The sequence below is a fragment of the Gopherus flavomarginatus genome, chromosome 8, assembly GCF_025201925.1.
Source record: "Gopherus flavomarginatus isolate rGopFla2 chromosome 8, rGopFla2.mat.asm, whole genome shotgun sequence".
In the NCBI taxonomy this organism is placed as follows: Eukaryota; Metazoa; Chordata; order Testudines; family Testudinidae; genus Gopherus; species Gopherus flavomarginatus.
This window is the reverse complement of record NC_066624.1, coordinates 4,695,971-4,709,313: the sequence shown is the minus strand read 5'-3', so window position 1 is coordinate 4,709,313 and position 13,343 is coordinate 4,695,971. Positions and strand designations below refer to the sequence as shown.

The 13,343-nt window shown below is 48.8% G+C and overlaps 1 protein-coding gene across 1 annotated transcript in view; it reads left to right on the top strand.

Annotated features, from left to right (window-relative positions):
• Positions 1-2,224: 2,224 nt before the first annotated feature.
• GPC3 (glypican 3) overlaps positions 2,225-13,343 on the top strand; it is a 270,979-nt gene continuing 259,860 nt past the window's right edge. The window contains exon 1 of the mRNA XM_050964411.1: positions 2,225-2,372. Within this exon, the coding sequence (XP_050820368.1) occupies positions 2,225-2,372 (148 nt within the window). The remainder of the gene's footprint in view (positions 2,373-13,343) is intronic.

Here is a 13,343-nt window from a genome sequence, read left to right as displayed (position 1 = left end):
TGTTCTCAGTTTCGCAGGTTACAGAAAAACCTCTCTCTCATCCTTTCTCAGCTGGCTGTTCAGTCTGTGATGGCTCCTCATTTTACATTCTATTCTACATTGTTAGCTCTAAAGTTCTGGATCCAGATTTTTAAATGTGTGTGTACCTAAGTTGTGTGCGCAACTAGTACATTTACATACACAATTCAGTAGTGCAGAAATAATGCAGCTGGTCATTTACCTGTGCAAATTACTCACTTTTGTGGGAATTGGATTCTAATATCAATACCTATTTCAGGATCATTTCCCAATGGTAGAATTTTAAATAGATTTAAAAATAATAAATGAACTGTTTAAGAGCTATCAATGTATTTTTGATAAGAAATGGTTATTCCCTATAGTGCATCATGTAGGACAGTCCGTACACAGAGTACAGAGAACAGAAATGACTGTTAGGACCTATTTATTATATACCTCTACCTCGATATAACTCGACCTGATATAACACATATGTGGATATAACGTGGTAAAGCAGTGCTGGGGGTGGGGGGCGAGGGGGCAGGCTGCGCACTCTGGTGGATCAAAGCAAGTTGGATATAACGCGGTTTCACCTATAATGCAGTAAGATTTTTTGGCTCCCGAGGACAGCGTTATATCGAGGTAGAGGTGTATATTTATGTGAACTTTATATATTTATGCAAACCTACTTAATATGAATAGGGATGGTTGCATGTATCTTTTAAATGGCAAAGGAAACGGTTCTGTTTGGATTTAACATGTCCTTCTGAAATGGTGTGAACAGGAACAACACCATTATACTAGGGCCAGAAGGAAAAACTGACTAGAAAGTCACTACCATCAAAAGCAAAATTGCCCCATGTCCTTGTTTGACCAGAGAGTGAAATGTGAACCTAGTTAACAGTCTCTCAATGCTGCAGAGAAGGTTGGATTTGAAAAGCTCGGCTGTAATAAGCTAAGGGGTGGCTAATGACAAAGCAAAGAATTGACAGACTCCTTGATAAAGATGGGGAGAGGGGTTAGTGTTCAAAATTATTCTGTCCGAGGATTTGTTGCACACCCATCTAATGACAGCACCCAGGCTTTAGGTAAAGGTCACTCTCACCTTCACCTGACATTTTCAAACCAGCCTTTTTGTTCCCAACACTCCTTTGTTTTTGGAAGGGTTACCCTGCTCCCGCAGGCTAGTGTGTCTGTCACCCTGGTCCCCTCTCTCCCCTTACAGTCCCTAGTCCTCTCCTGCCCCCCCTACTCCCTGCTGCTGGCCAGAGCAGAAAGCCACCACTGCCTGGCTGCAGGGCCGCCCAGAGGATTCAGGGGCCCTGGGGCAAAGCAATTTCGGGGGGGGGGCACTTTCCATAAAAAAAAAAGCAGCAATACTATAGAATACTATATTCTTTGGGGGGGGACCCTGTGGGGCCTGGGGCAAATTGCCCCACTTGCCCACGCCCCTGGCCAGCCCTGCCTGGCTGGAAACAAGGTGATCGGCGCTGCTTTTTTGCTCCCCTGGGGTCAGTTGTACCGGGTTCTGTCCATACGACGGGGCTCGGTTTTCCCGGCCGTCGCGGAGCTGAGCGAAGGCGAGACGCTGGCTGGGGTCCCGGGGATTTTTAGAGTACAGATTTCAGGCCTTCTCCCTGCCCCCTGCCCCGACTCCATCTTTCCAAACGCAGATCCCCCCGGCTGCAAGCACCTCCCCCCACCGCCTCTCCTCTAGCCCGGCCGCGGAGTTTTTATCGCAAAAGGAGCGGAGGGCGGGGGACGGGGCAAGGTCTCTGCCGTTCCCCGTCCCGCTGGGCTGCAGGAACCCGCTGCGGCTCCTGGCCGCGGCAGGCAGGGGCTGAGAAGGGGAGGCAGGTCGTACCCCCAGGTCCAGCCCCCACGCCCCGGCCCCGCCTGCACCTGGCCGGGGCTGCGCTGCCCGTAGGGGCTCGGAGCGAGCCGGGAGCCCTGGGGGTGGTGCCGGGGCCAGGGCGGCTGCGAGCTGGCGAAGTCCCCGGCGCAGCGGCCAATGAGCTTGGCGGAGGGGGCGGGCCGGGAAAAGTTTGCCGGGAGCCAGTGGCGGCGCCAGCCGGCCGGGCCAATCAGAGCGGGGCAGCCCGGCTGGGAGCGCCCGGGACCGGGCCGCCTGCCTGCGCCAGCCGGGGGAGCGGGGCAGCCGCCGAGCGCTGGCGGGGAGGAGCTGGGCCCGGGCGGCGATGAGCGCCCGCGGGCGGCTGTAGAGAGGATGGCCGGGGGCGCCCTGCGCCTCGCCCTGCTGGCCGCGCTCTGCCTGCGGGGCTGGGGCCAGCCCGACGCCACCTGCCAGCGCGTCCGCGCCGCCTTCCAGCTGCTGCAGCCGGGAGCCAAGGGGGTGCCCGAGAGCCCGGTGACAGGTGAGCCGGGGCCAGCCGGGGGTGGGGGGGTGACAGGTGCGAGCGGCCCCGGAGCCCCCAGAGGCGGCTGCAGCCAGCGAGCCCCGACGGGGGCAGGCGGGTGCCTGGTTCGCCCCGCGGGGGGCTGTGGAAGGAGAGAAGCGGCCCCAGGGGGGCGGCGGTAGCGGCCCGGGAGAGCTCGGGGAGCGGCCTGGCCATCCACGTCCCCTCGGGCCTGCGGGCGCTTCCCCGGCTGCTGGGAAAGTTGGTGGAAGTCTCCGATCCCCTCCCGCGGGCTCGCAGCGTTCCCGGCTCGGCTCAGGGCTCTCCGACTGGGGGCAGACGCTTTGGGTTCCTGGAGCTGGGGGCTCGGGGTTGGCTCTCGGGCCGGGTGCGTGGCTCTCCGGCCGCTGTCCCTGTGCGGGGACCGGTCCCGCTCCCGCTCCCGCTCGGGCGGTGGCAAAGGCGCTGCTGGTCCCGGCCGGCGCTGGGCTGCTCGGAGAAAACGCGTCGCGTCGCGGCGGGAGTGAGTTCGGTGCGGGGGGAGGCGGAAGGAGAAGGGTTTCCCCGCGTGCGCTCAGCCCCGCACCGCAGCCCGGTGCCCCTGCCCTGGCTAGCTGCTTACCCCGGAGTCACACCGCGCCGGCGGCTCGGGCAGGCGGAGCGCTCCCGCTGGAAGAGCGACCTGGGGACGGACCTGACCCGGAGCGGCGCAGCGTGCCCCGAGCTCCCCCGGCCCCTTGCAGCCCTCCAGCCCCGGCTTCAGTGTGGGGAACCTGCCACGCTCACTCCCTCCCGGTCTCCCTGAGCGGCTCAGACACTTCGGTGGCACCGGGGTCTCCAGGCCGTTTGCCAGCCGAGCTTTTGCTTTCCAGTTTTGGGGCTGACTAGAGCGCGCGGGGAGCGGAAAACGGGCGTCCCGCTCTGGGAATGTCTCGGGTACAAGTACACGAGAAGCCGGAGCTGAGGAATTGCCAGTTCACTTCACGTGGGCCGCCGCCGCCGCTTTTGTAGCGTGAATGCGCCTCCAACAGCCGATCTCTGACACTTCCAGAAAACGGGGACACCCAGCTCCCCGCGTTCTTACCGGGCCGTGACGGGGAACAATTGCGTTCATTGTCTGCGGCTTTCTGCAGTGTCCTGCCTCTCCTGCGACATCCCTTCCTGTGCGGAGCAGCGTATTGGGATGGAGAAGAGATCGCTTTGATTCCCCCGCTGCGGTTCACAAACTCCGCGGGGAAAAACAGACTCTTGAAAAGCTTCCTTCACTGTACCTACAATTTATACAACATCCGTTTTTGACAAGCACCGGAGGAAAAGCCAGTGTCAAGTGTGTTGGTAACGGACAGGAAGAGGAGAAAAAGAAGGAAACCCTGCAGAAAGGGTTCATCAGTATTTCCGAGTTCAGTGATCATGCAAAATTATATCCCAGCCAAGGTGTAATGAATTCTCTTGTGTAACTTCAAATGGAATAACTAGTGTATAGTTTGTTGCTGTTATTTAATAGCAGAAAACCAGAGCAGCAGTTGCATGCTAGTTTTTAAACAGCAGGGACCACTTGGCTCTTACGGTTCATATGCAACAGCGCACTAAAAATGCATTGCTAATTATGCTGAACTGGGTCAAAAGAGAGACTTTCAATAATTGTCATAAAACGGAATTAGTGATGAGCTTTTTTTTTTTAAAAGCTCTTTTATTTAGGGAAGATTTGGATTAACTGCTAAGGATGGCTATTCATCTCTTCTTTACCCAAATCTGTTTGATGTCCTTTATACAAACACTGAACAGCATAAAAACCAGGTGTGAAATTAGTCCCCTGGCAGAGTAACTCACTGCAACCAGAAAGCGACACTGGGCTCCAACACGAGTGAACAGAACACTTAAGTCACAAGGTCTGGTTTCCTTGTGGTGCCCTGGGGCACCCTGTATCTTAGCAGTACCCAGTCACATCTCCAGGGGTATGGAACCTGTCGTCATGCTTTGTCTATCAGAATGTTTGCTAGGTGGCAGCTTGGGACATACGGTCAGTACGGGAGAGGAAATCGTTATCTGCAAAGCATCAGTAAGATTAGCCCTGTCGTCCCTTCTTTAAGCTGTAGGCAGAGCTCAGTTTTGAAAAATGAGACTTAGCAAATGGTCAGGTTATAATGTGACCTAATGATTTCTGATACTTCAAATGGATAAGAAGAGCTAATGGAGAAGGGGGCCTCTTGATCTGGGGCTTGTTGAAAGCAGTAAGAGTTTCGCTGCTGGCTTCAGTTAGCATCAGGATTCAGGCCCCAGTTCAGTGACATGCTTACGTACATGCCTGACATTGAAGGTGTGAATTGTCCCTCTGAGGTCAGTGGGCCCTTAAAGTTAGAGGCACCCACAAGAGGGGCCTAAACCCAGAACTTTTACGTCTTCGAGGTGGCTACTATGAATGCATGGGGAACTCCTTCTCAAAGCACTTCCTATGGACTCTTGCTGTGCAGTTTGCAGGCCAGGCCGGCAAGGGCATGTGAAACTGCACACAAGGATGTGAAGCATGTGAAACTGCATGTGAAACTGCATGTGAAACTGCACACAAGGAGCTACAGATGCATTTTAGTGCTTACATACAGATCTACACAATCGGATCAGTGCTGGCCTAAAGTAGAAGGGCTGTAGCATGCCTTTGTCTGAACATGTTGTATTAGTATGTGATAGACGTTTATACATACGAAAGAGCTGTTACAACCCACAGGGTACACTGTACATTTGCAAAATTGCCTGGGTGTTAGTTACAGATAATGGCTGCAGAGGGCATGTTACTCTTCCTCTCAACTCTTGCACTGTGAGAAGTCTCTCTCCAATATTTTTTTACCTTTTAAAAAATATGTACATGGGGGGAAAAAAACTGAAATTCACACTCTTTAAAGTCCCACTTTCTCTCTCAAAACCAGTCTAGCTCTCTACCTATCCGCCCATAAGGTTTGCTGCCTGTGCTTTGGGGAACCGTATAATAGTGGACCATAAAATACTGGAGCTAAAATATTATTGTATTACAGTAGCGCTCTTGTGCTAGGCCGCATACAAACGTACGGCAAAGAGACAGTCCTTGCCCTGAAGAGTTTATAATCTAAGCATAAAAGACAAGAGACTCCAGGTGCAAACAGTTATCAGCTAGGGGAGGGCAAAGGAACAATGGGGTGATCATGAGCAGCATGATAAGCAGTGGTCACAAGTAAAAATGCTGTCTTATGTTTATATAGCACCTTTCATTGAGAGTCTCATGGCACTGGCCATACTATAGATACAAGAATGGCTTCATCCATCTCTGAGATGCAGAATACTTCAAGCATTTGGGACAGGAAGTGGAGAAGAATACGTATGTGTCTAGTTTGAGACTTCAGAATATTGGTCTTAACCTCTGTGAGTTCTGAGTCCTTAGCTAGACAGAACTTTGTCATTTTTCAGCAATGTTTTAAATGAGTGATAGTCGTTGGAGAGAACATACACCCAAATACTGGTGGGGTCAGGACATGTTTTCTCTCCTGTCCCCCTCTCCTACTTCCCCCTTTCCCAGATTTTTGTGCTGTCCAGTTATGTTCCCTTCAGAACAGCTGCCTGCCCCCCTAGCTTTTTCATGCAGTTGCACCTTTTGAGGGAGTGTGTTTATATGCCATGCATGACTATAAATACATTTAGGACCTCTTTTTATATTTTCTAGTCAGAAACCATATTTGTTTGAATGTCACTTTCCTCCAAGTACTTAAAGTGAATTATCTGCATCAGTAAGTGTAATCTGGCTGACAGGCAGGGCTTTGCACATCCAAGGAACTCTCTGAAGTGTGCTAAAGTGAGTTTATAGAGATAACAAACATGTGGTGGGTATACAGATAACATAGAACAGGCTGCAGCAGCTGAGACTGGGCAGAGAAACAAAGTCTGTTAAAGAGGAAAACTCTACCCCAAAGTTTGCGTTTGATGTCAATGGGAGTTTCGTTTGTGGAATTTGGCTCTTAGGTGTTAGGCTGCGGTCTCAAACCAATCAGATGCTTGGGACTTGATGGGGAGTGGCTGAGGGTTCCCTCTTCCCTCCCACACTGTCCAACCCTGACATTGTCATGCAGTGGGCGGATTTATTCCTCCCCCCCTCCGCCCCTTGGCAAGCAAAAGACCAGTCAGCCAGGAAAGAAATGTTGAAGGGAGTGATAAGTTGTAGCTCCAAATGGTCTCCGTCAGGGAGATAAGTTATGTGGCCCCGAAGATTACTGCCTGGTGCTATAAAAATCTGGCAACTGCATAGGGGCTTCCCCAAAGGAAAACTCATTGCAGCAGATCTCTTGGGGGAGCTTTCAGCAGCCTGAAGAAACCTCCCCTTTCTAGCAGGAGATGAGAGAGGACTCCCATCTGGCCCTCCTTCCACTGGGGTGTTGTGTTGCATGGGATTCCAATCAGCTTTGTGACCCTAGTGGTGTGGGAAGAGAAAAGGACCAAACCCAGTCTCAGGAATGGTTGAATGCCAGGAGATGGATGTTTACTATCCCCTGCAGTTCCCTCACTTCCCATTGCAGAACTGGTTTGTATTTTGTTCTTCTGCAGCAGGATGAACTTTCCCTGGACAAGTTGGCTTTCATATACCGGTAGCCATGACTTTGAAGCCTTAAGCCACAGACACGGATGCAAAATTGGTTCATAAAGTTCTTCCTATATATACTGCTTGGTGAGCAGGCATTCTCCCCCGCCTGCTCTGCAAACACAGTTTACATACTTATAGAGTCTAAACTTGCCCCCTTTCTGGAGGTTGAATTTATTAATGATGAAATCAATCAATAAAGTAAGTTCAGGTCTTCCATGCTCCTGAGGCTTGGCTGCTCCTAGAGTTCCTCACTGCAGACTGCTCAGCCCTGACACTAGATCCTCTTTCCCCTAAGAGCCCCTTCCACCTCCCTTATTTTCAGGCGGAGTTAGAAGCCATTTACCTTGGCGAGTCTGCAGAATCTTCTTAACTCTTTACTAGCTGTACCAGTAACTGCTAACAGAGTGGGTGTTTACCTGAAACACTGCCCACTTCTTACAATCACAAAGTTACAATTTATCAGCTGTAAAATGGATTTTCTGTATGCCAAAGTACAGAAACTGGATCATAATTCAAGTAATGACTATTTGCTTAGACTTTGGATCTGACCCATATTGGATGCCTCTGTAAGAGTAATGACACTTCAGAGCATCCTCTGCTTCTAATGCCAGCTGCATAAATCTCTGTAATAGGAGAAACATCACTCAAGTAGTATTTTCTAGCCTTCTGTTTATTGCTTTTTTCCCCTTCGTACATCTGTCAATTAAAAAAAACCAACAACACAAGTTCTGAAATTCCCTGTCACAGGTACCAGAAACTGTCAATTTACATTTTATATCAACTTAGAGAAATTGAGTATTTAAATAACTTACCTAAAACACATTTTTAAAGCAAACCAGACACAATGATTTCTAGGAACTTCGCTTTGCTTTATGAGCAGTTGTATCTCATGGCAGACAGAAGAAATAGTGTGGTGTTAGTACTTCAGGGTACTTAGTGTTACAGACCTGGGGTCTCTGGATCCATTGTCACTTTGGTGAAGTGCCTTGAAGGTACAGGTATCCATGCACGTAGCTCTGGTTCCAGGATCACACTCGGGAAATGTAAGTAAGTTACCCATTGTAACTTTAATACGTCTCAGGAAACAGAAGCAATATTAATTGAAGGAATCCATTAGAGAGCAGAAAGGTGGACTGAGCTTCCGAATGGCATTATGTTTTCTGTGACACCAGAGCATGTGATGGCATATCTGATAGCACTTAGAGACCTCCTGACCTAGCTACCATCAAAGAGAGTTTATTACTCAAGGGAGCAGCATGGAGTAATTTATGCTAGAATTTAGATTTGATTTAGAGAAGAAATTCTTTTTACGTATTGGGGAGTGAGGGGTAAACATTGAACACTGGGGCCTCTTCAGGAAGATCTTAAGATGCCAAATGAGTTTTTCTCTGATGTACAGATATTTTAAAAGATCTTTTTGAAACAAACATTGAATGCAAAAGCATGAGCTGATGTGGAATTCTGTGCTGGGATAACTTACATCACTACATAAAACAGTAATAAGTAAATTAATTGTCTGTCCTGTATTTTCTTCTACTATCTTTATTTCTCTCTTCCTTTGTCATTTTTGTGTCGATTTATCTCTCTCTCTTCCAGTAGCTACTTGGATTTTGTTTTTTGCAGGTGTTGTGTTTTTTTTTTTGGTTTTTTTTTTTAACCTTTCAGGTCAGTTTGTGGATAGGTTGGTAGATTGGAAACTTATGCCAAAGTTTACCAACGTGGGTGTCTGAAGTTAGACTCCTAAAGCTATATGCAGGCACCTAAATAGAAGTGGTCTGATTTTTTTTTTTCAAAGTGCTAAGCACCCATAGCTCCTAGTTAAATCACTGGGATTTGTGGGTGCCTAAGTCAAACCATTTTTATATAGGTGCCTAAATATGTCTTTAGCTGTGGGTCCCCAGGTTAGAAAGCTTTGCCTTTGGTAACTAATGCCATATTAGAACATCATCCTGTAGCCACCCACAGGAGCTGTGCCTGCTTAATAAATGACGTAAATGGCTGAATCTGCATGTTTCACCCATTTGGGTCTGAGTGTTTAGACCAGGGATGGCTTTATGTATTTTGCTGCCCCAAGCACAGCAGTCAGGCTGCCTTCGGCAGCGTGCCTGCGGGAGGTCAGCCAGTCGTGCGCCTTCAGCGTACCCGTGCCGAATTACCGGCGGACCTCCCGCAGGCAAACCGCCGAAGGCAGCCTGACTACCACCCTCACTGCGACCGGCAGACTGCCCCCCGTGGCTTGCCATCCCAGGCACCCCTTGGTGTGCTGGTGCCTGGAGCCGCCCCTGGTTTAGACTCACTTTCTGCAAAACCACAGAACTCATTTGATCTTTCCAGGCGAAGAGAGGTCTGCTTCCTCCCTCCTGTAGAAATAACCTTTTCTGACTCCTGTGAAATTTGCTTGGGAATCTTGTCTTTCCTTGAGTGCTGCTGGCAATCTTAGCACAGACACAAGATGTGGGAGGTTAAGCCTGTTAGTTAGAAAACAGAATGTGGCTTCCTAAAAATGTAATGGCCCAGATCTTATCCCAGTTCTGGTGCAGCTTGTGAACTTTCCTAGTTATCAACCCTTGGTGGGTGCTCAGTGGAAGGGGGGGGGGGGGGAACTTTCAGCCATATGTATCTCAGGGGCACAGCTTCTCAAAATTGTGCAGGGGAATGGGTCCTCTTTCTTGGGAACTCTTTGCCTTGACCATCCTGGCACAAGCCATGCTGCCATTGCATCCCCTAGTGGGCCTTGGCCAGCCCCTGACCTCTCGATCAAGTCCCTTGTGATGGAGTCAGCAGTAACTCCATTGGGTGTTCTCTTGTAGCTTTAACAATGGTTGTCCCATGGAGGCGCCCTTCTTAGGCATCCCCCTAAAGCAACAGAGCTCGGATGTTTGGGAGACCTTCGGTGAGCTCTGTGGGAAGGGGATGGAGTCGCACTGGGCCCCCTCCCATTCCTCTGGTGGTTTTAGGGCCATAAGAGTGGGATTTTTGCTCAACTTCCCTTTCCTCCTCAGTATGCTGTGAAGTGGGATGGGAAGGTGCTGATTCCACCCTTCCAAGAGTGAGGGAGTGGGAGAGTCTCTGTCTTGTTCCATGTAAAGGCTGAGGAATATCTGTCTGGCTAGAAATATTCATGAGTGATTACATTGTCTTCCCCTCCCTTCATGGAATTCAGTTTCCAGTGCTCCTAGGTCCTTCCCTTTGAGAGAGGCAAGCACAGAGGAACTCAGAGGAGATTAACACCTGGCTTCCTGGAGTAAGGTATTAAAAGTGGCGCACTGAGTGGAAAGCCTGGGTTTGTGGGCACTGGAACAGAGCCGGGGAACAGCTTTAAACAAACATTTCCTGTTGGCCTCCCGCACCATCGCTCAAGGGGATGCTTGCTTTGTACCTTGTGTCTTTTTTTTTTTTTTTAAATCTGAGTAGGACTAATGATGCTTTCATCCAGGCTGCTTTTCCATTTAGCCTAGCACAATCGTTTAAGATGTTAGTTTACTGGAGAATTGAGTTTCTGTTCTTAATTATTTCAGGCCTGCAAGTTGCTCTCTAGATAGTAAAGAACAGGAGGAGAACCCTAGAATTTGGTAACCTCCTAAGGCAATGATTTTATAGTGAAATCATTTCCCCCCTGGGGTTAATTTTAACAACATCCTGAATAGTGTTGTTCTGGGACTTTCTGATGCCTCTAGGACACTGTGTGTAATTAAAATACATATGTTGTGTACACACGTCTGTAAGTCAAACTCTATGTTCTTGAAGGTGTAATTTAAAATGAGCATGGGCTACTGTTGAGTAGAGAAAAATAAAATCAATTTACTTGTGTTTTCTTTATAACCTCTCATTAAAATGCTTTTTATAGCACTGTCATATTGTTGTGGCAATTGTGTGCCCAACTTTGCAAGACTTGAATAAGAATCCAGCGTCAGACAGTCCTGCGAAAGAAGAGATGGTGCAGAGAGTTAGGGATAATAAATATCCCATGTGATACCCATACTGTTCTGATTTTAATCACCTGTTCAGTGAGGTTGGTTTATAATTTATATCTTTTTAATTAGGTTTTAAAAAAAAACAGGTAAATGGGCACTTGACCTGTTTTCTGAACAGCTGCATTTCCCTTCTCACAATGTCAAGCATTAATATTCAGTGACAGATGCTGAATCCCTTTCTCATGCGGTTTAAATAACTTTTTATTAAACATAAAATATTGCACTGGCAAGGGAAAAAATATCCAAACCTAAGTTGTTAAAAGTGTGAGCCAGGTTTGTCTCTCTGACTAGTCACCCTAAAGTATTCAGAAGAAGAATGCTCTCCTTTTGTGCGGTGTTGGTAGTAAAAACAAGACCCATGAAGGAATTGCTGAGCAGCAGGACTTGGTGCAGTGCCCCTGAAGCTCTGTCCAAAGAACCCTCCTTGACCTGTTATCTGTGAAGGCAGTTGCAGTGTGATGTTGCTCAACTTTTAGAGCTAGATGCTCATCTTGTAGCCTGTGCGTAAACCTGGAGTAACGTCAGTGTGCTTACTGTAACTCTAGGCCACCATGTGCAATTTGATGTGGATGGACAAATGGACGTTGGTGCCCCTGGAGGGCCCTGCTGAAATTAGTGGCTATCTGCCTGTCTCTGATGGCAGGATTGGGGTCATGCTCTGGTGTGACCGAGATCAGAATTTGGTCCTTAAGCCCTTGGTAAGAATTTGACATCAACTGCATGGAGACGATGTGGCTGCGGTAGCCGCTGATCTACTAAACGCTCCTTCATGGCCGCAGTTCTCTCTCGGCGAGAATTTGAATGACGTGCTGAGTAGCAGTTGATTGAAGAATGAAGTTTAAAATTCCAGTGTCAAAGTGGGGAAAAGTAGTAGTGGAGATGGCTGCAGTTCTAGAAATGCTGTAGTTCTGTTTGCCGTGAATGTGTGCAAAATTACTGGAGCATTTACACTCCTATTCCCCAAGATGGCATAAATGCCACAGCACTGTAACATTCCTTCATCTGTACACATCTACCTACGGGGCCAGATCCTGCAGCCCCTTAGCCGCAGGAATAGTGTTCTGCAGGGTCAGGTGCGCATGCCTAATATTGTCCAGTTAGAAATGGAAAAAGACGAAAAGAAGATCAATACTTGAACATCTAAATGTGTTTTTAAATAAACCTGTCAGGGTAACTTCCTAGAGATTTTTCTCTCCACAACGAAATTGTGATGATCTATAACGAAGGGAAGAGCTCATTTGCGGTGGCTGAGAATAGCATTACAAGGTGCAGTGGTCTGAAACTAAAAAAAGGAAAAATGTTGGTTGGAAGATAAAACAATCCGAACAGTAAGGACCATTAAGCAATGGAATGATCTTAACTGTCTCCCCAGTCAGGAGCCATCACTGGAGATATTTAAGAGTTAGATAAAATACTCGCAGTAGCACATTTGTAGAGGGTTGGGTTGGATGACCCATGGGACTTTGTAGTCCCTCTAATGTAGGACTCCAGGAATATGCAGTAATATATTAAATGCATATCTGGGTCGACCTTACGCTTGTCATATGTTGCCAGATGTTCATCCCCTCAAGGGTGACCAGATGTCCGGTTTTTAAAGGGACAGTCCTGTTTTTTGGGACTTTTTCTTATCTAGGCGATTATTGTGTCCCCCTCACCCCATCCTGGTTTTTCACAGTTGCTATCTGGTCACCCTGTCCCCTCACATCAGTACATTGCTGGATGAGCGTTTCTTGATCCTGTGACAAAGTTCCTCCTCTACCTTGGTGGGTCCTGCGCTTATTGGCAGATTTGCTCACCTCAGTGATCTTCCCCACAGTCTGGGTCAACTCCTCCTGGGTCTGATCAGGAGTTGGGAGGTTTGGGGGGAACCCGGGCCCGCCCTCTACTCTGGGTTCCAGCCCAGGGCCCTGTGGATTGCAGCTGTCTATAGTACCTCCTGCAACAGCTGCATGACAGCTACACCTCCCTGGGCTATTTCCCCATGGCCTCCTCCAAACACCTTCTTTATCCTCACCACAGGATCTTCCTCCTGGTGTCTGATAACGCTTGTACTCCTTAGTCCTCCAGCAGCACACCCTCTCGCTCTTAGCTCCTTGTGCCTCTTACTCCCAGCTCCTCACACGCACTTCCTCTCCTCTGGCTCCCCCCTCCCTGACTGGAGTGAGCTCCTTTTTAAACCCAGGTGCCCTGATTAGCCTGCCTTGATTGGCTGCAGGTGATCTAATCAGCCTGTCTGCCTGAATTGGTTCTAGCAGGTTCCTGATTACTCTAGTGCAGCCCCTGCTCTGGTCACTCAGGGAACAGAAAACTACTCATCCAGTGACCAGTATATTTGCCCTCTACCAGACCCCTGTCTGCCACTGGTCCGGATCTGTCACAATCCGGACTTGTATATAGAGCATTTTATGCAACATC